The sequence below is a fragment of the Festucalex cinctus genome, chromosome 4, assembly GCF_051991245.1.
Source record: "Festucalex cinctus isolate MCC-2025b chromosome 4, RoL_Fcin_1.0, whole genome shotgun sequence".
NCBI classification, from domain to species: Eukaryota; Metazoa; Chordata; class Actinopteri; order Syngnathiformes; family Syngnathidae; genus Festucalex; species Festucalex cinctus.
In genome coordinates, this window is record NC_135414.1 from 22,768,728 (window position 1) to 22,795,814 (window position 27,087).

The window sequence follows — 27,087 nt, forward strand, 5'->3', positions numbered from 1 at the left end:
GCATCGTAAAGCACTCGCCAAAAATATGAAAGATCTTGCCGAAAGGCGGGCATTCATCAATGACGTACCGATGTACAGACATTTTTTCCCAGCTCTAGTCATGTGGGCTTTGTGGGCTATTTGCCACATCATTCAGATTAAATTTTATCCACAGGGCTACATAAGCCTGTTAAATAGTTTAGAAGAGTTTTTTTTTTAAGAGAGTGGCTTTCTTCAGGGTTCTAATTGGGTATAATGGCCTCAAGGTTAAGAGTCAGTTTGGTTCAGACTGTAAACTTGTTTGAACACAAACTTGTTTGGGGGAGAGCTACATGGCTCTTTGTTTTTACTACTCGAGGGGCAAATGTAATACACACTCTCTTTGTTGAAAGTTTCCAGCTTGCCCATCTAACAGTTTAATTTCACCTTGCTGTAGGATATTACATGTCGTAAATTCAGCACTGGTTAGTCAGCAGCATGATAAGCTAGCGTGGGTGTCGGTTCACCTGGGCACGCAACTTGCCACTGGGAACTAGAACAGCATCTGGTAACGACCCCGCGAGAGTAGTTGTGCGAGGTTTCCTTATCCGCTTACGGCGTGCGCGGCAATGTGAGGCCAAGATGAGCGCAGGGAATTTCATTGCTTATGGAACATTAGATTTGCCATCAATTAGTTCTGCCTCTCAAGAAGCACCGCTTTGTTTTGACTGACTCTTTGCTTCATGAATGCACCTGATAGCAAATCAAAGACAGAGGTGAGAAGAGTAATAGTACCATATTTCCTCATATTGTGGGCAGGGATGTTTGTTCTTTCAACTGCAGAGAGTACAAGGTATCACTTAGGCATTTTGTTTGTTAGGTTGTACTTTTTTTAGGGGGAAAATAGGATCTGTCCATTTGAGGTTTAGTGTTTGATGTAGATGACTCAATCATTTTGAATTTGAAGAAAAATATGGCATCCTAGTTTGACTGTGACCTCCGTAGTTGAAAAACGATCATTTGTATGCGTTTAAAGATGCACTACAATCCCATATTCTCTTCTTAAAATTTTTGCTGGAACTTTGTAAAAACTTCATAGGCAGTATAAACCGATTTGAGCCATGACATGAAAACATTCTGTACCACATCTGCTTTCTTGTCTTTGGGGAGATTTTGGCAGTGTTTCAAATACCAGGTCCGCTGTCAACGGACCCTCCAATGTGGGGCTAGGCACAAACATAATTTTGGCTAATCTTTCCTCTGTCATCCAAGGAGGTTTCTGCCCACATTTGGTCCCGGTAATTTTCTTCTTTTTTGAACTGTTGCTGGATAAAAGCTGGTGATTACAGTGCAATATTGGATTATAAAGGATTGAGTAATTGAGCAGTAGTATGAACAGACGTTGAGTTCAATAATATGAGCACAACTCAGGGATGGGGTTTTGACACTATCTTGGCAACTTGTGCTTTATCACAATGAATTTACAAATGTGTAGTACATCGTTTGTCAGGTATTTGCAATAAATCTGGTTTAGTTGCTTTTCTCTTGATAGAAAATGGGATTTAATACTCAGACTGTTTGGATAGGCTAACAGACTGAAGCTTTTAATCCTACCCCCATTTTTGGAACACAGCACAGATATATGGTGCTTGTCACCAGGAGCTTGGTTACACCTTCTATTTTTATAGTGTTTGGGCTTCATCCTAGAAGCATTACTTTGAAGGATGTTTACTTCCCCCGCCTCCGTTCTTCTTACTGCCTACCATCCACTGCTGTTGGGATCAGATCGTTGCAGCGTTCCAAACGAGCAAATTGGGGGAACGTTCAGAGCCAGAGCTAATTTACAAGTCAACCTTTTATGAAGGAGTGTGTCCTCGTCTTTTCTGGAATCTATATGGATTTGATTGTTACCAAGAAAGTATAGGTCAAGGAACGTGTTCACAGTGGAATGTCCATGATATTGTGTAATTGCGTTGGTCTTATGTCTTACATCTATAGGTAGTTGTTCATATAATAACACTATTTGATGTTGTTCAGGGGATGTCGGACACAACTATACAACTCTTAGTCGTGTTTCCATCAAGCGGTATGGTTCAGTGCATTTTGGTATGAATTTTATTGTTTTTGTGGCTGTGTCCTTCTTTTGAGTATCTTTTTCTAGGGGTGTCACTGTGATAACTTTGGTACGCTCATGTAAGATGGAGCGAGACAGTTTTTTTTTTTTTTTTTGCGTTCTCTGTCCCACTTGCACAGCAAACAGCTGTGATAAAATAACCACATCTCTGCTTGTTACCCACAACCCAGCAAACGCGGGATATATTATTGCAATCATGTGCATTTTTACAAACAACCCAACATTATTAAAAGCAAACGGCAGTGGGAGATGTAAGGGTCAAGTTTGCGTTTGGCTCACCTTCCTGGAATTGATTTCCACACATCATCATAGCTGGGCCTCTGATACAACCTAGGAAGTTTTGTGGTCACCATTCACCACATTACATGTCTATGTTGTTTATACAGAACAGCCAACAGGAAAATAAAAAGGCAGACAAATCATTGTTTGAAAATCTGTCGGTACACAGCACTGTACCATAATTTGTTTGGCAAAATTAGACACTTTAGAATGGTGGACTTTGTGGCTGCCAAAAGGATCAGGTTAAATCTTAACTTGATCCTTTCCTTGTGGCTTAAAACTGGGGCTGTCCTGGTTAAACAGCGACTCTAATCACTCTAGCTAGGACAGAATAAGATGAGCATTAGAAAATTGACAGATTACACCCTACCTCGTTACTATTGAAGCCTGGTCAGGGTTTACGGAACCATACCGTGGCAAACTAAACTATACCACCTGGTGGAAACGTGACTTTAAGTTTCATTCTTCTGGCAGTTTCAGTAGCTTTTCTGTTCTGTTCCCTAAAAATGCTTGTATTCACCACCCTCCATTGAACCACTTTGCTTTTCACGTTGCGCAATACAAAAAGGTCAGAGAAAAAAAATCGAAAAGACGCCCCGGGGGTCCGTGTTGCTTGGTCTTTTACAGTGGATTGTCGCTTGAACGTAAAGGCTAAGGAAGAAGCCTTGAGTGTCTGCACTCTGTCCAGCGCAGGCACGAGTAAATTCAGTCTTTGCCCTTTCTGGGAAGCAGTCTCTTCTTTTGTGGTGCCTCGGACATCGTAATGAACGCTATATCCAGTGGCGAAGACAGCATTGTCCAATGTTCACTTTTTCTTGTCCCTTATTTTGCAACTTCAAGTATTTTTTTTAACAACAGGAAAAATGAGAAAATCTACATTTTTTTTTTTTTTTAAACCTACTTCACTATGATACAACGTGGTGCCCGATTAGCATCCAGAGCAAACAAAAATCAGCCCCTACGCTACAATTCCATTTTTTTCTATATATGAAGTCCATTTTCTATTACAGTAGGCCACTGGATATTGATTTAAAGATTTTTTTTGTTCCTTTTTTGACTAAGAGTAATACTTGTAGCTACAAGGTATGAGTTTTTTTTAAATATATATTTATATATTTATATATTTATATTCTTTTAAAAAGCGTTTTTTTTTTTTTTTTTTTTTTTTTTTTTTTTTTTTTTTTTTTTTTTTTAGTCCTTTGGTCCCTATTTCCTAAGGAATGATGCATGTAAATTATCCTGGATTCTTCCTCTTCTTTGTCGTCATCCTTCCAGTGCTCGGTCCTTTCACAGAGCACATAACGTCTGTGTAGGCACAAAAACCAAAATGGCAGCAGGCTGGTGTGTGTACGCGTGTGTTTGCGTGTATGCGTGTTTGCGTCAGTACTTGAAATTGGCATTTGCACTTATGTACAACTTGTCTTTTTTTTTGTTTTTTTTTTTTTGTTATTTCCATTCGCTATATCATCTTGTCTGTATGCGTGTTGATGGTATGCATGCTTGGAGCATAATGAGTCTATAAATGTCTTTCTTCTTTTCAACCCATCATGTCTAAAAAAGAGCAGCAAAAAAGTTGGTCTTTGCAAAAATTCTGCTTCCAACGGTTGCCAAAGCAAAAAATTCAATTAAAAAAAAAAAGAAAAAGAAAAAGGGATAAATGAGACAAAAAAGGCATTTTCGAAAAAAAGGGGGTTGGCGGGGACAACAAAAAAAACTTTGGGATCCTTCACTCAGTCACCCAATCTTCCAGTGGGATACCAGCAGGATCAAGGGACCACCTGTCCGTCGTGATATGTAGCAGAGCAAGGAGTCTTTGTACTTTGACTGCACTTGTGGAAATAAGGTGTTGGGGCCCTTCATCCTGCGACACACACAGCGGGAGAGAGCGAAGAAGTCATCACACAGGTTGACTGACAGGCATTGCCAACAACATGATGAACAGATGGGGTAAAAAAAAAGAAAAAAAAAAGATTAAATTAGTCATACATGTCAATCAAATCCAGGAATAAGTGCGCTTCAGGCACTGTGTAGATTCTTTTTAACCAATCACATCTAAACCCTGATCCAATCGTGGCTCCTTTAGAGGGACTTGGTAAGGAATTGGGGTCCAACAAAAGTCCAGTGACGTTAAAGTTTCAAATGGAGTTGATTGATACATTTAAAGATGAGTTTACTGTCAGGTTTTCCGAAACTCAAATTAGAAAATTGGTTTGTCTTCATGAAAGCGTACAGAATCACATTGTCCCCTCCAATTGTAGGTAGTATGTTTTGTTTTGAAATGTTTAATGTGACTTGTTTTTAACTCATTTGCTCCCAATAACGTGTAAATATGTTTGTTTTTTAATGTTCTAAGTGTCCCAAAGACATATTTACATGTTTTTGTTTTTTTATGCTTAGAGCATACAGAAGGCTTTGATGCAGCCTCTCAACTGCAAAGAACGGTTGCAGAAATGGTAGTTATTACATAAACGGTCAGCTGGTGGCAGCAGAGCAAAGGAGATCAACCAGGGCCATCTAGAAAAAAAGCTCAATTACTTACAATTTTAAATAATTTGTGAAAACTGATTAAACTTAGCTCTCTTCTAATGCTAATTGCTGCAAAATGGAAACAGATAGAAACATACTTTTTTTCCTGATGAAAGAAGAGACTTTAATCTTTCTTTTGGTAGGTTCCAGGCTTTTATAGCAATAGAACACAATATTCTGTGGGCCTTGCAAAATCAGTCAAAATCCAGTAAAACAGCCGGGAGCGAACGGGACTGCGTCTGTGAAAATGGCTGGGAGTGAATGAGTTAATGTTCAAGCCCGAATGAAAGTATATGCATTATTTCACTCTGAAAACTTGGTTGGCCTGATGGTGAACAAAATTCTGCCTAGGAAAATATTTAACGGGGATGGGTGGGTGTGGTCACCGAACGGCATACGCCTAAACCTATTAGTCGATGGTGCGGTGGGTGGGGTGAGGAATGGGGGAGGGGTTGGTGCGCGCGATGGCGAACGCAACACTGGACGACTGACCACCATTCATCAACGAGGAAATGGCTGTGCACAGCGGCACCTGTTACGCATTGCCATTTGTTGAAACTATACAGTCATTGTCCAAAGTTGACGCTCTTGGTTTATTGAAACGTCTTTTGTTCTTCAAAACAAAACAAATAGGGAGTTGTGGTCTGAAGAGGAGGTATGTGTTTTGAAAGACAGTTCTGGTTGCCAATGTACAGTATACACTTAAAAATGTGATGTTGGTTTAGTAAGAGATTGACCCGATGTAACAGGTAAATCTAACAAGAAGCCGCACATCATTTTTGATTGTGATTGTTAAACCTGAACTAGTTCAGGGTCTTGTCGAAAGTTAACTGGGATAAGCTCCAGTTACCCAATGATACAAAGGAATGCAAGGGGTATAGAAGATGGAGAGGTGGCACTTTCTGAACAATCTTTCTTGTCTGTGATGGAGTACTAAGTACCCCGCTAAGTTTGAAGAAAGCTCAAGCTGAACATTTTAAGGTAGCAAAGGTGGTATCACATTCTTTGCTAGTGAGCGATTCCCTTGTGTGGACGATACATCTGGCACACCTTTTTACTTTTTTTCAGTTGTTTGTTGGCTAAAACGAGCAACAAAACCGCTCGTAGAAATGACAGCAATTTCAGCAACAACCACACCAGAGGCAGCCCATGAGACAGAGCTCTGCCTTTGTGTCGACGCATTACAGATAAATGTATCCATGCGCTGGAGATTTGGACATAAAAGATCTAGTTTATCTCTAATATGTTGGGAGCTATGATGCGGGTGAAGAAAGGCTGCGATATCACAGCAAATTGCTCTTCGAAAGAGCGAACATGAAAGGCCGTGACTCGCCGATGCGAACCCGCCGCCAGACACTCTTTGTTCTACCGTCCGCCTCCTGTAAAATGAGCTTGTTATCATTCCATAATAGATCTGCTTTTTAGATGTTAGTCAAATCGAGGCCAGCCATTAGCAGCATACAAACGGCCAACGGTTCTGATTATGGATTCTGGTTTAGAGGCAACAACTGACTCTAGCTGGATGTCTACCAGAGCACAAGATCAATGGCTCTAATGGTGTTTTATTTTAGTTTCTATGCTAACAAGTTCTCTGAAAACATTGCAGTTCTAAAACCTTGCTAGATTTGAACAACTTAGTTCATACAACCTCTAAAGTTTATTGCTCCAAAGGTCATGCAATTCAGAATTCAAACTGTGTCTAAAATTGGGTTAAATGGTAATGCTTCTCATGTTTTTTATTTAGCTTTTGTTCCTATAAAAAGTGGATCACTCTGAAGTTGATTCCCTCCGTATGTTTTGTTTGTTTAAGGATGTCATGTAGGGATGCACAGCAATGCTATTTTCAACTGATATGAAAAACAATAATTTAGAAAGTGCCGATGTCAGTAACCGGTAAGTAAGCCGATATATGTTTACAAAATTAACTTGAATAAAAATACTTTTGAGTCCTACTATAAGTCTTAACGTGTACAAATACATTGAAACATTGTGTAAGGCACCATGAAGCTGAATTTTATTGATATCTCTGCTTCCAAGACAACCGGTAACTCATTTTGAATTTGCCAAAACAAGTCATTTTTTAAAAATGCAACAAAAAACCTCGAGAGTAAACGTTTTGGGGAGACACAGTAAAGAAAGCCCACACTGGCGACCGCCATGTTGCCATGATGCATCAACTGTGAACACAAGGTTGCGCGCATTATGATGTCACAAATATGCTACACTACCATAGGGGAGGGGAGGGATTGAGGAGTTGGGCACAACTTGCACTACAACCACAACAGATGGACCAACGTGGCATGTCTATTATTATCAGTGGATTTCTTCATTATCTGGTTTATCTGTCTGATGTCAAATTGGTCGATAATATTCGTCAGATCTCTTTATTATCTGGATTATCTTTTTGACGTCAAATTGGTTGACAATTTCCGATAATTATCGGCCACCGATATTATCGGGCATTCCTAATGTCATTCAAAACATTATCTTAGACTGTGCAATGATAAGGATCCGGGTAGGCGGGCGGTCTCAGAGTGCCCACTTCATGGCTTAGATGTGCACTTCACCTTGTTGAGAATAAATGCACAACTAGTGCTCGGCATTTAAAGGGAATGAGAGGATCTGCTCTGATTGGACCACATTGAAGTTGGATGTGACTATTCCCAGTCCGGCTCAGGCCTTCCCCTTTCAGTTCCCCAGAGGTCTGCACAGGTGGCAAATACAGGTCCAGAAAGTTCCTTCTATTCAACCAGCAAATAAATTAGGTCCAATAACTCGCACCTGCAGCTAAAGCCAAACGGCGGTTTCGACTTTCTTGACCTGGATTTGCCGCTTCTGCAGACATGTGCAGGTTAGCGGGATTGAAAAAGTGAGGTCTGCACCAGAGAATAGTCACAATCAGAGCCAATCAAAGTATGCAGACCTTCTCATTCCCTCTGCTTGTTTGTGAAATTATCAATATTGGGTCTAACCTGCCTCTGCATAGAATTACACTGCGCACGAGTTAACACTGTTGACGAAAATAGAGCGTAGTCACGCTTTCTGTGCGCTGTGTCTGAAAACTCAAAGATTCCACAAGAAGCACGCAAAATCCCATCTAAATAGAAGTAGGTATGTTGACATGCACATCTCCACTGAGAGACGAGCTTTGTATGTCACGGAGGAGCTAAATTTGAGTTGTTTTGTTAGTGGAAGTTATGGGGAATCATTGCTGTATCAGTAAGAGAACACTGAAAATGTCATGTTAAGACAGAGAAGTCTTGCCATAATACATACTGTATCCCTTTGACTCAGAAAGATGTTTTTTTTGTATTCACATGAATTGCAATTGCCATTATTGCTTCAAAATGTGAACAGCATCAGGAGTCTTGGACTGCTTTGACCTTTGAGCTTCCACTATACTTGTTGCAGAATACTGCACCTCACTCTGCCACATTGGGTATACACCTCCATAAAAGGCTCAGAGAACCTTAAGAGGTGTACTCAGAGCCACAAAGGCGCCTGCAGTGACCCTCCCCACCCGGTGCAGATAGTCCCATGGGTGCAACTGGCTAGACAAAAGGAAGGGCAGAGTCACCTGCCTTTGAGAGAACACACTCTCACTCAAATTGACTTAGACTTATCGTTTGACCTGGCCAGACTAAAAACTTACAAAGAAAGGACCTTTTTCGCAGCAAATCTGATGCCGGCATGTAAATAATTTACAACAATTTACATAATGGGATCATTCAGTTACCAACAGGATCCATTCAGTATGGCTGCACGGTGGTGATATTTTTGGGCTAATGCAGCTAGGCGGTGCCGCTAGCTGCTCTGTTGCCACAGTGTAATCGGTTTTCAGCCTCATAAATAAATAAATGAGAAGTGATTCTGGTGTTGGGCAAACAAAACAATCTTGCACGAGCGAGGCCTGCGCAGATGGAAATCCACCGAGAAGTGGCGTGTCAACATTTGCCCGCGCTCTCGGCAAGATTTAATTGGCCGCGTAAACACGGCGGGGTCATCTCGGCGTCAACCCATCTCGCCACTAAACAGCTGTAGATTGCATTTGGAAGAAGGTCCTTTTTGCAGAGACTTTCATACAAAAACACAAATAATAGCTTGCTTGAGGAAACACTGTGAACGTGAGGAAATAGTGATATAGAGAAACATCAACAAACACGGTGGAACCTCCAATGCCGAACACCCCGAAAGTCGTACAGTTGTACTGCTTTAACGTCAGTGAGCATTCACTGACACTCCAAGTGTGTTTTGCAGATTTTAAATATTAGTTCACTATTTTTTTTTGTTTAGACAGAAAACGTACATAAAGAGTTGAAACAAGATTGTTTTTTTGGAAAAAGAGTTCCATTTGTAAAAACATTTTTTTTTGAAAGAAAATTGCACCAGTGCACCTGCTTTCAGACATGAATAGGCGTACTTAGAAAGCCTCATTCTCTGCAGTGTTTTTTTTTTTTTTTTTTTTTTTTTTGTCGTCATTGCAATTCATTTTAGCATGGTATATACGCATACTTTTAATTTCTTCAAAGTTGAAATATATTGAGTCAGTTTTAGTCTTCATTGTATACTATAAATTACTTATATAAATTCCTGTAAAAACAAATCTTGACTCACACTACTGTATATTTACTACTGCAAAATTACTACTGTAAAATAAAAAAATTAAAATGCCATTTTTAATCAAATAAAATAAATTAAATTAAAATTTAATACAATTAAATTTAAAACTAAAAATTGTAAAATTTTTGATTGCACTGTAAGTGCAATGTGCAAGATCATCATTTCCAACACAAACACATGATATCTAAATGTCATAGATCAGGGTTGTCCAAACTATGCCATTATCCAATTCTAACCGGCCCACGGCATATACTAAAAATTACATTTGCTACTAATAAATTAGTTTTGTAAACTCTAGAGCTTTTCTAAACAATTAGTGCTTTAAAACTAGTTTCGACAGATTGTTCTTGTTTTTGTTGTGAATGTAGAGATTGTAGTGATTCGACTGCTGTTCAGTGCAGGGACAGATCTTTTCTTGTGGGTTGCAGGGTCTCTGGCCACCCCAAAATCTTGTAACATCCTAAAACATTTGCTTCATGGAAAGCTGTTTAGGTAGCCATTTTTTCAAAAGACACTGGAATATATAAACATCCTCAGTATGCGGCCCTCTGAGGAAAAAGTTTGGACAAATAGATCCTCAATAGAACAACAATTTTAACTCTTGTCTGTATCATAATAATATAGAGATTGTTGCCAAAAATATGGTGGGATGATGTGCAAACATCTATTCACTTGAGCGATACCCATTACAGTGCCGTTATTGTGTGTCACGTTATTTAAGTTTTGGTCAACATTATTTTAGTTAACTACCCTTAGAAGAGTTGAATAATTTTATGGTTACCCAGAATGAATTAAACCACATAAGTTTGTTACAGTTAAATTTAAAATATTACTGAGAACATTTTCTGCACTACGACAATTTAATTCACTTTATATTATTTCCTATGGGAACAAATGTTGCTTGGAAGTCACCCGGCATCACACAACATTGCTCAACTTTGGAAGTTCCGCCGATACATGAACCTCACAAGAGAAAGTCAAAGCATCACAAGGGCACACCATTCAGCAGCAAAAAAAAAGGGTTAATGAAGGCCATTTCCGGAGATTGTCCAGTGACCGAGTTTAGCGCAGCAGTTACGTTAACAGATTACAAGAAAGTCATCAGTTACATTGCACTTCACAAGCCGCCGGCGGACAGAATACGGTGTTGAATCTACGCTCATGTCATGCAACGCAGTCACAGTCCCACCACATGATGTAATCAGAAGTTAAATGACACCATGGCGCCAACTTACAGCTGCGCCAACGTGGCTGGCCCCCGTGATGGGCGTGGCTATAGCGAAGCAAGGGCATCTCACACTGTAATTGGCCAATTGGGTTGCCAGGTTGTTGGAAAAGGAGACACACATACACAGTGGGATGGTCCTTATGTCACAATGTACCCGCTTTTCTTGTTACTATTGCTACATACCACAATGATTAGGTCAACAAAAACACCAAACAAAAGGATTGACATGTTAAATAGAAATGACAAATAATTATAATCACATCACCAGAGAAAGTCATTTCTTGCTACTCTGTGGTCGCGAGGACATATTCACAGACAACTTGCGGTCTGAAAAGGATGAATTGATGTTTTTTCGTCTTTTTTTTTTTGTATATGCACAAAGATAACCCTGAAGGCAGAAATGCACATTTCAAAAACCCTCCTGTCTACAGTAATTGGATTTGCCTTGCATTGTTTGCGATGAGGTCGGCCACACAGTGAGGGCTGCACTCTTTCTTTTTACTTATTTATTTATATATATTTTTTGCATTAGGTTTATCTTTTCTGCACAGAAACACAATTTATGAGTAGCTTCTTCCCGGTAGAAGAGAACACCGCTTGATCTTTTTTTTTTTTTTTTCTTTTTAAATTAAAATTTCACCAACCAAAATTAAGTATCAGAGAGGAGTACAATGGCCTTAGAGTTTATCATCATATGAAAGAAAGTTTTATTTTATTATTACTTTTTTTTTTTCTTTTTTCCTTTTTTTTTTTTTTTTAACCAAAGGGAAACAACATTGAAGTTTTATTATAGTTTTTTTCTTTCTCTTCATTACTATGTAGATCGTGTGGAAGGCTGGAAAGCCAGCAGCTGTTGCAAAAGTTTGATAAAGTTAGTTGAAGGTTGAAATAGACTTTAAAAAGAGCCATTTTGGATCAGGTGTCTATTCAGGGAATGATGCAAAATTTTGAGTCGATTAAATAGGTGTAAGGTGTGACATTTTGTATCAGGCATCTACTATTAGAATTAACGTGTGAAATTTGATCTATCTATCTTAGGGAAAAGTTACACAATTTTGAACTGAGTGGCTATTACAATAACGTGCAACATTTTGGTACAAAGTCTCTAATAACGGTACAGAGTTAAATTCTGTGTCAAAAAGGAGAACAATATCTATTATGATTATAAGGAGTGAAGTTTTGGACAAGGTGTCAATAAGACGTGTATTTTTTTGGCTTGGTGTCTGCGGAAAGCAATATTTTGGAACGTGTTTGGCAAGGTGCACAATTTACAACTCTAATTAGGGTGAAGTGTCGCTTAAGAAGGAAGAACAACTATTTATGATTTGTTTTTCATGTGTAAATTAGGCTGAATAAAGAAGGGAAAGGAAATTGGTGTTCAAAGGGAATAAAATATTTAACCTGAAAGGTGCACTGACGATGCATAGCTGCCATTTGCCTACTATTTTGGTGCTACTGTTTTGGTTAGCAATGATATTTAAAGTGTCAGATATGAATTGAGATACTTAAAGTTACCACCTTTTTGTATAAAGAGAAATATAACTTAAATACCCTAATAACATACAATACTTTTTAGGTAGGCACATTTAAGTTAATATTGTAGCAGTTGAGCCAAACAATAGACCACATATAACCCCCCACCACCACAAAAAAAATAAAAAAAAATAAATCATATGTGATTATTTTCAAGCAGGTTGCGTTATTGCAAATTCAAGTTGAAATTCCTCATTGTAATGTGAAATCGCCCTGTTTCAACAGCACCGCGGCTTTGCTTTGCACGTTCTGTGCGGGCTGTCGGCTTTTGTGGATTTGTCCGCTCGACAACTCGCATTGATTGTGACTCCAGTTGTCAGGTAATTATGCACAGTTGGGTATTGATGATGTCATCAATTTCACACTGGCAAATCCCGCAGTTGTTAATGGGATTCCGAACCCCACGGATCCGATGATTCTTTTCAGCGGGCAAATTTCACAACATTTAGTCTTTCACGGGGACAGAACTATATTGATTTTTTTCATTTGTATTTATTTTTTTTCTCCATAGCCTAAATTTGGTTGCTCAACACGGTTGACATTGGCATGACACCTAAGATGACAGTTTTAATAAGGGTGTCCTCATACCTTGATCAGGACTGTAGACCAGTCAGTAAGGTCGGTTGGCGTCCTTTGGCCGCTTTAGCTGCACCTTCAGCCTCTTCATGCCTATTTGAAAGCCATTCATGGCTTGGATAGCGGCTTGGGCGCTAGACGGGTTATCAAAACTCACAAAGCCTGAGACGAGACCACAGAGGGGCGGGAGGGGGAACAAAAGGGAATGGGAGAGTGGAAGAAAAAGGAATATCGGCAGGGATGGAAAGGGGTGATGGGAGGAAGATGAGATGAGACAGTGTTTGAAAGGAGGCCCCTTTTAACTGGCAACAATGAGACGACAATAGCTCTTTGTTTTGTCTTTTCAGCACATTAATTGAAATTCTGGGAATTAAGAAAAGATTACATAAAATAGCACAAAAGCCTAATAAGGCAGATAATACGATCAAACACAAGGCGCTATTAGAAACTCAAAGTGGAACCGCAACAGTGAAGAAAAAACAAACATAAAAAGGTGTGAAGAGATTAAATAGTAAAGAGATTTGCAAGAAGCATATCATCGTTAAAACCACATTTTCACCAAGTGTTCATTAACTTCAGTTGACCACAAAGTGGTGGCTTTGCTCGCTGTTTAATAGCACTTCTCCGGGTACTCCGGCTTCTTTCCGCAAACACATGCATATTATATTCATTGAAGACTCTACATTGTCCAAAGTTCTGAATGTGAGTTTGAGTTGTATGCAACACTACGATTGGCTGGCAACTAGTTCAGTCTTGCACAAAGTCAGCAGTGATAGGCCTGGGAACCTATGAAAGAACAAGCACTGAGCACTGTGAGTAGTGTGACGCAATACATACTACAGTAATGATTAGGGATGTCACGATAAGGGCAATATCGTGATATTAAAACTGCCACAATATCGGCGTCGTCATGGTCACAATATTTAAAAGGAACACATCTGTTCAAAAAGTCAGGTTGATTTCCATTTGTGCAGTTCTAGCACCCTCTAGTGGCTAGTTTATTAGTGCCATTTAACATCATTAGGGATGTTTTGGCCTTCTATGTTTCAAATCTATGCTAATTGTCAGATGAAGTGGAACCTAATTTGCTTGTGAAGCGATCAATGTGTGCTTACATTACCAAGTAAGTGCCTCAATATTGTGGTTTATATGCATTGCTGTTATGTACAAAAGCACAATATTGTGCTTTTTTTTTTTTTTTTTTAGTAGGAGCTCTCTTATTTACAATATTGCGATCTTTTTTTAAATATCGCCAACGCCCGTTCCTAGTAATAATGAGAATTTTGTTTGTTTTTGTAGAGCTGGTTTTCCAGGCTCGACCCCCTAAAAAGAGCTCGCTTTTTTTTGGCTCCTCAACTTTTTCATCGCTTCAATTAATCTACTTCAAAATTATGTGTAAATGTATTACTAATTTAAAACATACATCATTGAATATGCATTATCAGTATTTATTTATCTTCAAGTCACATATTAAGTGCTACAAAAAAAATGTCTATTAAAAAGGTGTAAAATCTTTGGGGTAGATCCACTAGATGACAGAGTCATCAGTCATTTTCCTAGGTTAGTATGAATGGGGATCGTTTTGTCTGCAAATCCATGATTGTCGTGTAAATGTTCCACGTACGTGTCAAAGCTCGCAGGTGAGTAAAGGGCACCGGGTTGGGATGAGATGTGATCCGTGCGGGTGGGGGGTGGGGTTACGGGATGTAGACGCCTGCAGCACTGAGTTATCACCTGGGTGTCACAGCGCAATGAGAGCACAGGTTTCCACACCGGGACTCCGTGCCCGTTCTTATCAGACACAGTTGTGATTGACGGCGCGAATTTTCCGCCTGCCAGCTGATTTCATCGCACTGCTACGGGTCCAATTTAATTTGGGGGTAGAGGGCAGGCTTTTGTCAGTGCGGATGAGATAAGGCTGCTGCTTTTACAAACCTTTTAAACAAACGGAGCAGGCAAGGGCCTGTCAGTTGGCAGTGATCCCCCCCCCCACCCCACCCCACCTTTCCAAATCCCCCACTATCCACACACACACACAGACACACACTTGCGATCCTAGCAAGCGCATTTAATGAATCGCCATACCTCACATTTACATCCTCATGCCAGAAAGAGGTGATAGGAAGTTGGGGAGGAAGGAGGCAAAGTGTTGTTAGAGGGCGGCAGGAAGTGTAAAGCTACTGGAAGATTTCTGGACATCATTTAATTGGCTGTTTTCACAAGACAGTTTCGGGGCTGATTTGGTGCATGTGGGTCGTTTGTTTGGGACGGGATCTCTGAAAGGAATCAGCATACCAGAATACTGCAGTGTTAACTTTGTAGAATTGATGTCGTACAAAGTATGAATGGCATTTGACTTCATTTCCATGACGAAGGAAAATAACCGTCTTTAATATTCTCGATAGTGCTAAATGATCATTCAATCTCTGAATGTTCTCAATGCCTGATCTACGGCAGTGTTGCGTTGAGCCGGGTAATGTGACGAAGTCTGTGCGGATCTGAGTTCAGTTTCCCACAGCTGACATTGTACTTCTGGAGAAGGCAAATTAGTTGACAGTGAATTGCAGTAAGTGGCGCTCTACAGTTTTCATGAATTGCGCTAACACGGATTTAATTAACAATTTCCGTAATTAATCAGTTCATTAATCAATAATTAGGCCAGTACATATTTATTTTGGTGCTGTAATGCTTTATTTTGTCTGATCACTTCTGTTTAAGGGTTTAGCGCTTGAGAGGAGGTGCAACTGAATGATAAAAATAAAGAAATAAACATGTTTAACCTACTAAAGCAGGGATGGGCAACTTAAACTTTAAATGCCTGGAGTGGGCACAGTTTTTTCATCAGTGCTACTGGGGTCATAGTTCCTAACCAGTTGTATGACAAAAATACTATTTTAGATGCGTGCACTTAATAGTTAATATATTTCATTTTGATAATACATTTTTTTTCAATGCATGTATAAAAGATCCACTATCCTAAGGAAACAAAGAGTTTGAAGCAAATAACAAAATAACCTCATACTGTAAAGGTCTATCGCATAAAAATGACCAGTTGAGGGTTAGGGGATTAATCGAAGTGCAATTCATCCCTGTATTAAATTAACAAGTATCACTGCTATATGTTAAAGACAGTATGGCTTTTCACTTATTCCTATGAGGAAAGAAACCGAAAAAGGAGGCATGGAAATAGACGTTCAATACATTTTGAGATTTATTCTCCAATTTCATTAGTTTCAATCAATCAGTTTTACCTGATAGATGCAAATGTACTTAAATGCTCCCAATCTCTAATTCAGTGGTGTCCAAACTACGGCCCGGGGGCCATTTGCGGCCCGCCGTCCATTTTTTAGTGGCCCGCGACATATGCTAAAAATGGCATTTGACTCAGTTCAAATAAAATAAAAACAAAAATGTTTGGAGATGGTCAAAGTAAGAAGGGAGGGTGTCAAAAAAAAAAACACAGGTGCTATTAAAGGTTATTTTAGTTGGCTAAAACTAACGAAAAAACTAAAATTCAAAAAACAATTGCGTTAACGAAATAAAGTAAAAACGAAGATGCTTTTTAAAAAACGAAAACTAACTGAAACTACATTTTATGTTTAAAAAACTAACTAAAATAAAACTAACTATAATTATAGCAAAAATGTCCTTCGTTTTAGTCTTTGGTAATTAATTTAATGCATGAGCCTTTGGGAATGATTTTAAATGTGATTTTTAGTAGATTTATTTTTATATAAACTGGAATAATGACGTCGCGCCCATGGTGTTTTTTAAATATTGCGCACAATACTACACATAAAAACGCTAAAACTAATACTGAAACTAACTAAACTAAAACTAAGCATTTATTAAAGAACTAAAACTAATTAAATAAACTAACAGAACCACCCTGAAAACCAATTAAAACTAACTAAATTTAAAAAAAAACTCAAAACAAAATAAAAATTAAAATGAAAAATTCCAAAACTATAAAAACCCTACTGCCAAATTACAAATAAATTGGTTTATATACTGTAGCATTTTTCTAAATATGCAAAAGCACAAAGAAATTATTTGTAAAATTTTTAAGACTAAACACAATTTCTCTTCATAACATTATGTGGCCCTTGCGTCCTTCTGATTTTCTGTGTGGCCCTCAAATGAAAAAGTTTGGACACCCCTGCTCTAATTAAATCAACTGTGATACATTTAAAAAAAATCTCTCCAAAAAACGAGATTTTAAATATTAGTTCACTATTTTTATTTGTATTTTTTTTTTTATATATGTTTGTCTATCCACCTGACAAGATCGCATGGGCGGGGTAGACAGAAAACGACTACATAAATAAGATAAACAAGATTGTTTTCTTGGAAAAAGAGTTCCATTTGTAAAAACATTTTTTTTTTGAAAGAAGATTGCACCAGTGCACCTGCTTTCAGACATGAATAGGCGTACTTCGAAAGCCTCATTCTCTGCAGTGTTCTTAAACCTTTCTAGCTCACTTTACTATTCGTTCTTACGCGCGTGTACCGTTGAACATAATAGCCACTCATGTTAACACTTAGCCCTTTCACCACTTCAAACATATTCAGCAGAAATATTCTTGAAACTCCTGTTTTTTTCTTTTAGACACAGTTTTTTGCCTACTTTGTTCGTATCATAGCCTCCAGTCCATCAAAGACCTTTTCCTGACATTTTCATTAATGACTGAGACTGACGGGGTTGCCGTCCTCTCCTGCGGCGTGACAGACAGTAAGGAAGGGGCTCTGTCCTGAGAAGGATGCGGGGGGGTTACGGGGTTGGGGTTGCGGAGCGCCTCATAGACAAGCATGTCGAAGAGATGCTGAAAGAAAGCCGATGCTGGGAGTCTTCCGCGCGCTCTCTCCTGGGTGCTGCTGTCCAACTGAATCAACAGCAAGGTCCACACCAGTCTATTATTATCTCTTTAAGCTTGTGGAGTCCACCTGCACCGACGCCACCCTGATGAACTGGTTGCTGTGGGGGAGGCAGAAAGAAGGGGGCAAAGTGGGATGCTGTTGCTAAGGGGTGGTAGAATAGGCCCAGAAGAGGGGAATGTGGATGCTGATTGTATTCGAAAAGTGAAGGGGGGAAAAATGGCACACTGATGTATCCTCCGTATGCATTGTTCATATTTTGCACCTCCTGGACAAGCTGTTTTGTTTTAGTGGTTGCTGCTCTGACATAGATTGTAGGGACTTTTTTTTTTTTTTTTTTTTGCTTCTTCTTCAGCTCTAAACTCCATTCTGCCCTTCAAACTTCAGTGTAAATGTCAGCTTTACAGTTGCCATGTTTACTTTACAGGTTCTGTCTGCTATGACCACATGATGATGTCAAAGTAAACTTTATAAGATCCACAAGACCGGGCCACCACTATTTGAGGAAATGGGATATTTTATATCCACAACATGTGTGCTCTCAAGTGAATTAATGAAAGAAATGGTAGGAAGGTCTTTAGAAATGCAGAATGTAAATCGCCAGTAACTGATTAATAGTCTCTTCAATATCCATAATCAAACTTAATTCTATCAGATTGTCTACAAATGTGTGTTTACTGCCTTAGCATGGTTCGTTAAAAATTAAATTACCCTTTATAACACATTATGGTATTCCTTATTTTCGCCTCCCTCCCCAATCGCTGCATTACCAACCTTCTCTGATAGGGTCGATTGATAACGGGATGCTCCCCCCCCCTGCTCGGTGGTTCGAAACACCACCTTTGAAATGTTAATTGCAGCTTGATTAGGATAGACGGCGGGAATTAAGAAGGGAAAAAAAAAAACCTAATGCTAATTGCGGAAAAGAAACAAGAGGCATGAGAAGATTACAAAACACAGCCGCGTCATTAAAACCGTTTCCCCCACCTACATCGGCTCCCACTGTTGATTTTGGACTCACCGAAACATTTGCTCTGATTGGTCGCTCTGTCCACGAAGACTTTCGCCGAGATGACGTTGCCAAAAGGGAGAAACATTTGCATGAGCTCGGCGTCACCGAATTCCTGGGGCAGGTGATAAATAAACAGGTTGCAGCCCTCTGGCCCTGGTGGAGGGAGGAGACGGCACAGAGGACATGAGTGACATCCACAGGACACTTTCACACAAGGAGGCATTTTCCATTTTCTATAGCACTTATCATCATTGGGGTCAAGCTTGAGCAGGATCCTATCCCAGTTGACATTGGAGAGGCGGGGTACACCTTGGACTAGGCGTCAGCCCATATTAGATTTTGACAGTATGATAACAGACATTGCAGTAGCACAGTATTCAAATTAGAGCTTTAAAATTACCTTGTTGGAAATATTTGTGCAAGTAAAAAGTAAAATGGCATTTTTTCCCCCTATTGAAAATAATCCCGTTCAATTTCACATAAAATATATTTGGTACATCAGCGGTGAGCTATTTTTTTAGAACTGGCCCATTTGGCTACTCATGTTGTGCTTGGGGCTAACTGAGACAAGATTCAATTTAGTAATTGGCGAAAACCAACAGAAGTACTGTTGTTTCACACTCAACTAGTTTACTGAAGTCCAACGTGATGCCAAGTGATTTGTTAGCATGTCTGGCTCACAGTTCCCATAGCCTCCCATCGTTGATGTCAATTTCTTTAAATCAAGATTTTTTTTTTAAGACAGAAAATTCTTTGAGATTGATTCAACAGCTGGTTGCAGCCAAGCAGCGCACTTGACTCCGGACTGGGACCCTCACATGCACTCCCACGGTGGTAAACAAACTTTTTGTGAAAGACGAATTTGGAAGCACTTCATTTCATACAGTACCGCCTACATAGAATATTCATGCCAGCTCTAAGCTGTCTCCGACATACAATCATACAGATGAATAATTGAGACAGAGGAATTATGTCAAAAAGAGTAATTTAACATCAGCGCACATCCTTTGCTTTATTACATTTGATGCCATGGCCCATGTGAGTGTGTGTATGCGTGTGCATGTTCGTACGTGTGCATGTGAATGCTTCTTCTAGTAATAGCGCTAAATGATTATGCATGCAGATAATTAATCTGATGAATATTTATAACCACTTAAATACATTGTAATGGACTGATTAAGCAGTCCGAGTGTGAATTAGTGCGCTTTTTGAATAATGACAGAGTAACTTTCGTCTCCTTACTAATGTTCTTGCAGAGCCTTTTTCTCACTTTTTTTTTTCTTCCTACACCAAGACAGCTTTTTCCTTTCTCAACATAACCCCACCCCCTTCTCTTTCCCCTTACCGTTGCTAATTCAAAGCAGCACAGCAAGATTAGAATGGAACACAGCAATTATCACCTTTTATCTTGGGTGGGCGCGTTCACCCGCTCTTACCTTCCCGCTGTTGCTGGGGAATGATGGTCGGTTGCTGTGGGAATGCTTGGCTGATTGGCGCATAGGCGGCGGGGTAGGCTGCTGTTGCAAAAGGGGGAGAAAGCAAGAGTGGTGGGGGATAATCGTTTCTCCGTTTTCATATTTGACGGAACAAATACGATGGTACATTGTATTGAACAACACAAAAGGGGTACACAATTTGGGCGGAAGAATGTACCTCATACCTGAAACATTTAGATTTCATCATCATAAATGACCTCACGTGCACCTAACAACTGATTAACTGTATGAAATCATAACAAATATATGTACAGTGCTCAGCGTATATGAGATTTTATTCAGTATCTTAATGAATATGAGAACAATTTCCAACAGTCTTTTTCTCGGGGTCTATTTATTTGTGCAAAATGTTCTTTCATATTTTATTTATTTTTTTTTAAGAAAACTACTCTTTTTGTGTGTGTGTGTACTAATTAACAAATCTTGTTTGCAATCAATGGCCCACACTCGTGGGAGCATTTTGTAGTTTAGTATCTCATCTGAAAGAAAACTAAAGGTGTTCTTATAACCCTGTTAGGATCTACTCATTTATGATGAGCGTTGTACATACAGAGAAACTGCTATTTATTAATTTACTAATTTACGTTATTATTATTTTTTATTCTGCAGAACCAATCCTCACCAAGCCATTTACTTTTCAGGGTGAAGTTGTAAAATGAGTTTGAAGTTATATGAACATGTTTTGGGATCATATTTTGCCATTTGTTTACTGGCTCTGGAAAAAAAATATTTTAAATATAATTTATCTCAGTGCAGTGGTACAGAAGTGTGGAACTGCCAACATGGAGTAAACATTTTTGACTTGGGGTAAATACGGTTAAACGTATTTGCAAATACAAAAAGAAACAACAACTTTTTTTTTGCATATGGCCAACATTTTACCAATACATTTTCTTACATTAAATAAGTAAACATTGTTTATTTGTAATTTTTATCATTTATAATTATGTCTGCAGTCATGATTTCCATTCCGCATTTTTCCCATAATACCACGGGGTATTTACTTGTGCATTTAGCAACTTTTTAGCATTTAGCCTTCAAGCACATTGTTACATTTAAACGTACCTTCAAGCATACTTAAAAATACTTTAGAACGCATTTGTAAATACATTTGAACGTATTTGCCAGTCAAAAATGTTTATTCCACATTGGCATTTCCATGCTTCCGTACATTGGGAAATGTTTTAAATAGACCAAATTAAAGTCAGACCAGGGTCGCTTAATGGATTGGGGTCTCACTTCGAGGTACCAGTGTATTCTAAAGCACCACACAGAGTCAATAAGCAGCGACTCATCCGTGCATGAAGACTTGTTAATGAGAGTCGATGTCAGGCAGCAATGAGAAGCCTATGTCATCTCTCGCATAGGCTATGACAAGTTCAGATCCTCAGCTCTTTGTGTATTTTGGAATTAAGACTTTTTTTGTGTGTGGGTGTACTATCAAGTCAACTCAAAATCCTTTCGCAATCCTAATGTAAAGCAGAATAATCCTGGTGGAAATTAGCCGGTTGTGGCTGCTATCTTTACTTGTCAGTGTCTACGAGTGTGACAAACAGGGAGACGAAGAGAGGGAGGTGCAGATGGAGTGGGCGAGCGACTTTAGCGAGCGGATGCAAGACAGACGGATCACCTGCGTAGTGTTGGACGCCGGCGTAAGCCTGCTGGAGAGGGTCGGTCACCGTCGGACTCTGTGCTGCAAGAGAGGCAGTGGGGTGGAAAAAGGGGGAGGTGGAAAACAAAGAGAGGGTGGAGGGTGGTCAAGAGAGGCTCTGAGACAAAGGCGAAAGATGGGATACCAATGTCTTGCTTTCCGCTCAGCAGTTCAGTTTGGTGCGCAATGGTATGGGATTGAAAAAAAAAAAAAAAAAAAGTGAAATTGGGATGATTAAAAGGGGCGTGGGATGATTAAAAGGGGCGGAGCTACGCGGTGGTCACTCTCTGGCCACCCCCAAGGGAAGATTTTCATGCATATGACTTTTTTTTGACATTTTCATATGGATGCAGTATTTTTAGACCCTTGCCACAATTCATTTGTTATAACCGCACATTTAAAGAAGAAATTTACAATTGATCTCAATACAAACATTTCTTTAGTAAAGACATTTTGATTCTTACACACTGTTTAGTGAAAAATGGACCATTGGGTCAATTAGACACAATTTTCTTGGTCGTTTTGCATATAACAAACCAATAAGAATGGGTCGTTTTGTGTAAAACTACCTCCAAAAATGGGTTGTTCTGGATAAAACATCACCCAAAAAGTGGTCGTTTTGTATAAAACACCCCAACAATGGGTAGTTTTGTACAAAGCAACCTCGAAAGTTGGGTCAAATCAAGTCCATCTTGGATCCACATTGGGTTATTGACCCAACTGTTTTTAGAGTGTACAGCAGGGGTGGCGAGATCCGGTCCTCGAGGGCCGCAGTCCTTCAGGTTTTGGATATTTCCCTTCTTCAACACAGCTGATTCATGATTAGCTCATCAGCAAGCTCTGCAGAAGCCTGATAACGAGCCTGTTAATTGGAATCAGCTGCACTTCGAGTAGGGAAATCTATAAAACCTGCAGGACTCCGGCCCTCGAGGACTGCAGTTTGCCACCCCTGGTGTACAGTCAGTGTCAATCAAAATACCGTATTTTCACGACTATAAGGCACACCTAAAAGCCTTCAATTTTTTCAAAAGCTGACCATGCGCCTTATAATCCAGTGCGCCTTATATATGTATCAATATTGAGCCGTAACAGTGCACGATCAGTGACGCGCATGCGCAGAAGAGCCCGCCATCTTCGATCGCTCGCTAATACTAACACTTTACCTCAGAGAAAATAATAAAAACAGCTGTTTATTCATTTTGGGAGTGAATGGAGTTGTCAGAAAGCTGGTTTGTAATGTATTAAGGAAGTTTGACTGATCTATCTGACTGTTATGTTGACATTCCCTTTAACGCAGCACTATCTAATGGATGCATAACGTAACCCCAGCCTCTACTGTAGCGCCTTATATATGAAAAGTTTTAAAATATGTCATTCATTGAAGGTGCGCCTTATAATGCGGTGCGCCTTATAGTGCGGTGCGCCTTATATATGGAAACAGTTTGCATATGTCATGCATTGAGGGTGCACCTTATAATGAGGTGCGCCTTATTGTGCGGAAAATACGGTAATTACTTCCACACCATAACAACATTGCTGAGAAGCCATTATATATCATACCACCCGGTTTCATGAAATAAAATGCGCACATATACCAATTTAGCCCAACATATTCATAATGCAAACAGCAACAAAGCCAAGTCAAAAGCAACGTCTAGAACACCTAGTACAGAAGGGATAATGTTGTCACTCTTTTTGTAATTTGACTTGTGTCATCACATTGTCATGATGTCACAGTTTGCATGCAGCAGAAGAGAGCAGATATTGCGATGCCCCCCGTAAACCTTCATGCAGTTCAGTTGCTGAAAGTTACCTGTGGTGAGCTAATGTGAACTGCAGCGCTTTGAGGAAATCTGGCTTAACTGACTGTGGAGAGCCATCAGGGGGCAAGATCAAACTGAGAAATGGCAGATATTTGGGTTGTCATCCCCCTCAGTTCTTCAAAATTGCCTGTTCGACCCAGATGTTTGCATCAAATATTAATAACGTGCCAAACAAACCACTTTGTAGTTCATTACAACCGCAGCTCTCTTTGCATAATACACAAGCAAGGGAGCGTCAGTCCTGTCACTTCTCCAGGAATCATCCGCAGACGGCATCAAGAAGCTCAGGACAGGCTGACGCGCGTCAAATTAACCAGAATAGATTGAAGGGTGAAATGATTGATTCATCATCATATGGAGGTTGGCCGCTCTGAAATCTGCCAAAGACGCAGTCGACTGGCCCCGGAGCTTAAAAGGCTTCAAATCAAAAAGACATGTCACAGGAGGGTAAACTGGAAAAAAAAAAAGACCTGTCAACTTTTAAACCGTAACATGCGACGCCATTCATCGTGTCACATGTGACATGTTGTTCATCGGGTGACACGTTTGGTTAGACAACAAATCCATACCGCGAAACAGGTTTTCATCTCACCTGGGTAAGGGTGAATGCCGTTGGTGTAAATTGGCTCGGACGTGGGCTGCCCATTGGTTTGTGGCGCGAGGGCACTGAAGCCGTTGACCCCGATGGGGGTGGCTATGCTGGGGACGGCGGTTGCAGTGATGCCTGGGGGTGTGCTGGTGCCTGGAAATATATATGCAAAAATATGTTTTGTTTAGTTTTTTTGTAAATAAATGAAAAATAGTGAAATGATGTGTTGCAGACTCAAAACAGAGCAACATAATGTGTGTAATCGGTGTAGAAAATAAGGAAGGCACTTGTGCATTATAACTGGCATGCAATTCAATTCAATAAAATACTTGTATGTTTTTTTTTTTTTTTTTTTGTTTTTGTCCTGGAAAGGCAATTCAAGAAAAACATTAGCCACTGTGTAATATATGACACACTTAAGATGCAATTTTCTTTTTTTTTGGGTGGGTGGGGGGGGGGGGGGGGGGCATTTTACCACCCACAAAATAACGAAATGAGCTGGTTTAGCTGGAATTTACTTTGTTAGCTTTGCAAAAATGTAAGCTAGCCTAACCTATTTCTATCTGTAATTATTCAAATAACAGCTGTGGATAGTAAACAGTGACACTCCCTCTTGGCTTCAGTTATTTTCATTTACCCAAAACAAAAATCTACCTTTACTTACAATCATCTGCTCAAAACAATATCCAAAGTTGACAGATGCGGCCCCACCAGTCTGAACACGCTATTTCGATTTAATATTGGTTTTGCGGAATATGAATTAAGCAGCAAAATTCACCTGCTATTATCCATCTCAGGGGGTGACCATTTTGCCACTTGCTTTTAACTGAAAATGACATCACAGTACCCAAGGGATCAGCAAAATGTCCGCCCCTGAGATGTCTTCCATCTTTGTTTGTTCTTCCTCCCCCCCCCTCTCAGCTTGCGGTCTTACGTGTAAAGTACCAAATATGGGATATGGGGCACAAGTTGGCTCTTGAATTTGCAAAAAATCACCCCGCCAGGTTGAGTTTTAATACTTAAGACAAAGAATTTGTTATTGTCCGGGACTCTGGCACTGATGTTGCCATACATCCAATTATCTGAATGTGTGAAGCTGTAACTGCAACTATGGACATGGCAATTTCACGCTTCTGCAAGTTCCATGTGCAAGGCATGGGCAGTTTAATGGTGCGAAGTGTGGACTGTGGAGGAACGACTTCTTTTGAATGACAGTACTCGCAGTCAATGGAGATACTCCACTTAGTAAAACATGCTGTATGTAGTTCTTTAGCTATAGTTTTATAATCATATGATAACTATGGAGCAGGACACTGGGAAACATATATTAAAATCGAGTGGGCTCAAATTCCGCATCAACAGCATGCCACTTATCCACTAGTGAAGTATGACTTCTCCTGAGAACACTTGTGTAATCCGATTTTACAGACCTTAAATTTATTTTATGTATAGTTAATTTTAATAATTTACAATTAGTCAATGCATCGCTACGCATTTGAATCAGTCTGCCTCAAATTCATCATTTTCTCTATACTAATCCTATCAAACTATCCCTGAACTAACGGCTCAAATCCCAATCATAACATGGAAGACTAGGATTAGCATCATTTCTAATTCGAAGGAATTGTAAATGAGCATATTTGAAGATAGTAAACATCCAATGACCCAAATATGAGTCTCAGGAACGAGATTGTAGTGCATCTTTTGGATGTAGGAGGCTGCCTTGTCAGCGCCTTTTTGTGCTGATGGATTTTATTATTATTTTTTTAAATCCAAGGCGAAGGACATTTAAGGCATCTGGGATTATGTTTGATAGGCATTACCTGGTATGTGTAGGCCTTGTGGATTACAAATGCTCCGTACAGCGTCGAGGCACTTTATTTAATGTATTTGCAATGACCCTGCCTTTCAGGCCGCCTGCCGACTTAGTGTCGAGCCGTCAAAAAAAGTCTTTGGTGTCAACGGCCGAGAAGGTAGTTCAGACCGAGGTCCGGGATTATCGCGTTCGAGTCATCGCTCTTATATTTGTTAAACCAAGGACTCTGAATCCAAAGTCATCAGGATTGGCCTCGTTCCCATGGGGGAAAAAAAACACACACACACCGTCACAGAGCGAGTGACAGCAAGGTGGTGAGCGATAATGAGAGCGAGAGGAAGATTGTAATGCGGCTGCCAACGAATGTGGAGGGAATGCCGCACATGTCCTACCATCATGGCCTCCTTCAGCACGAGCTTCTTAGAGCACGGAAAGTGAAATCTTAAAAAATGTAACAAGGGCATGTGTACAAAGACCTTGGATGAATTTATTACTGCTGCTGCTTCTCACAATCCCGCCCATAAAAATCGCTTTCCTACAACTACTTGGAATTCTTGAAAGTACTTGATTTTTTTAACACAAGTTTTTCAAGGCTTGAAATGTGCTTGAATTCTGAATGATACTTTTTCTGCCAAAGACACTTGTGAGGAGCTGGGAATCCAAAAGTCTATATAAGCATAATATGGTTGAATTCTAATGGAAGGTTCTGAAGATAAATCCCCGCTCATACCTGAGGATGGTGTCATCGGAGTCGCCACCAGGCCGTTGACATTGAACGCCGCCATTTGCTGCATTTGCGCGGCAGCAATGGCCGCCATGGGGTTCAGGTAGGACCCTTGTGTTGCCGCCATCAGGGCTGCTTGCTGTTGCATCATCTGCTGTAGGATTAGAGATCAGCGGGCGGGGGAAGGAGGGGAAGGACGGAGAGGAGGGTGAAATAGCCGCGGGAGCAGAACGTGTTTACTCTCACG

General features: G+C 39.9%; 1 protein-coding gene across 7 annotated transcripts in view; it reads right to left on the reverse strand.

The window, feature by feature from the left end:
- Positions 1-1,250: 1,250 nt before the first annotated feature.
- celf6 (CUGBP Elav-like family member 6) overlaps positions 1,251-27,087 on the reverse strand; it is a 165,894-nt gene continuing 140,057 nt past the window's right edge. For 3 of the 7 annotated variants that reach the window (XM_077519732.1, XM_077519733.1, XM_077519729.1), the window contains exons 7-13: positions 26,847-26,994; positions 24,304-24,453; positions 21,868-21,930; positions 20,178-20,258; positions 18,751-18,894; positions 12,867-13,016; positions 1,251-4,232 (exon numbers count right to left, since the gene is read on the reverse strand). In XM_077519732.1, coding sequence (XP_077375858.1) covers positions 12,889-13,016; positions 18,751-18,894; positions 20,178-20,258; positions 21,868-21,930; positions 24,304-24,453; positions 26,847-26,994 — 714 coding nt within the window. In that variant the 3' untranslated portion in view covers positions 1,251-4,232; positions 12,867-12,888. The remainder of the gene's footprint in view (positions 4,233-12,866; positions 13,017-18,750; positions 18,895-20,177; positions 20,259-21,867; positions 21,931-24,303; positions 24,454-26,846; positions 26,995-27,087) is intronic. The other 4 variants (XM_077519734.1, XM_077519730.1, XM_077519735.1 and 1 more) reach the window with 3 other exon arrangements.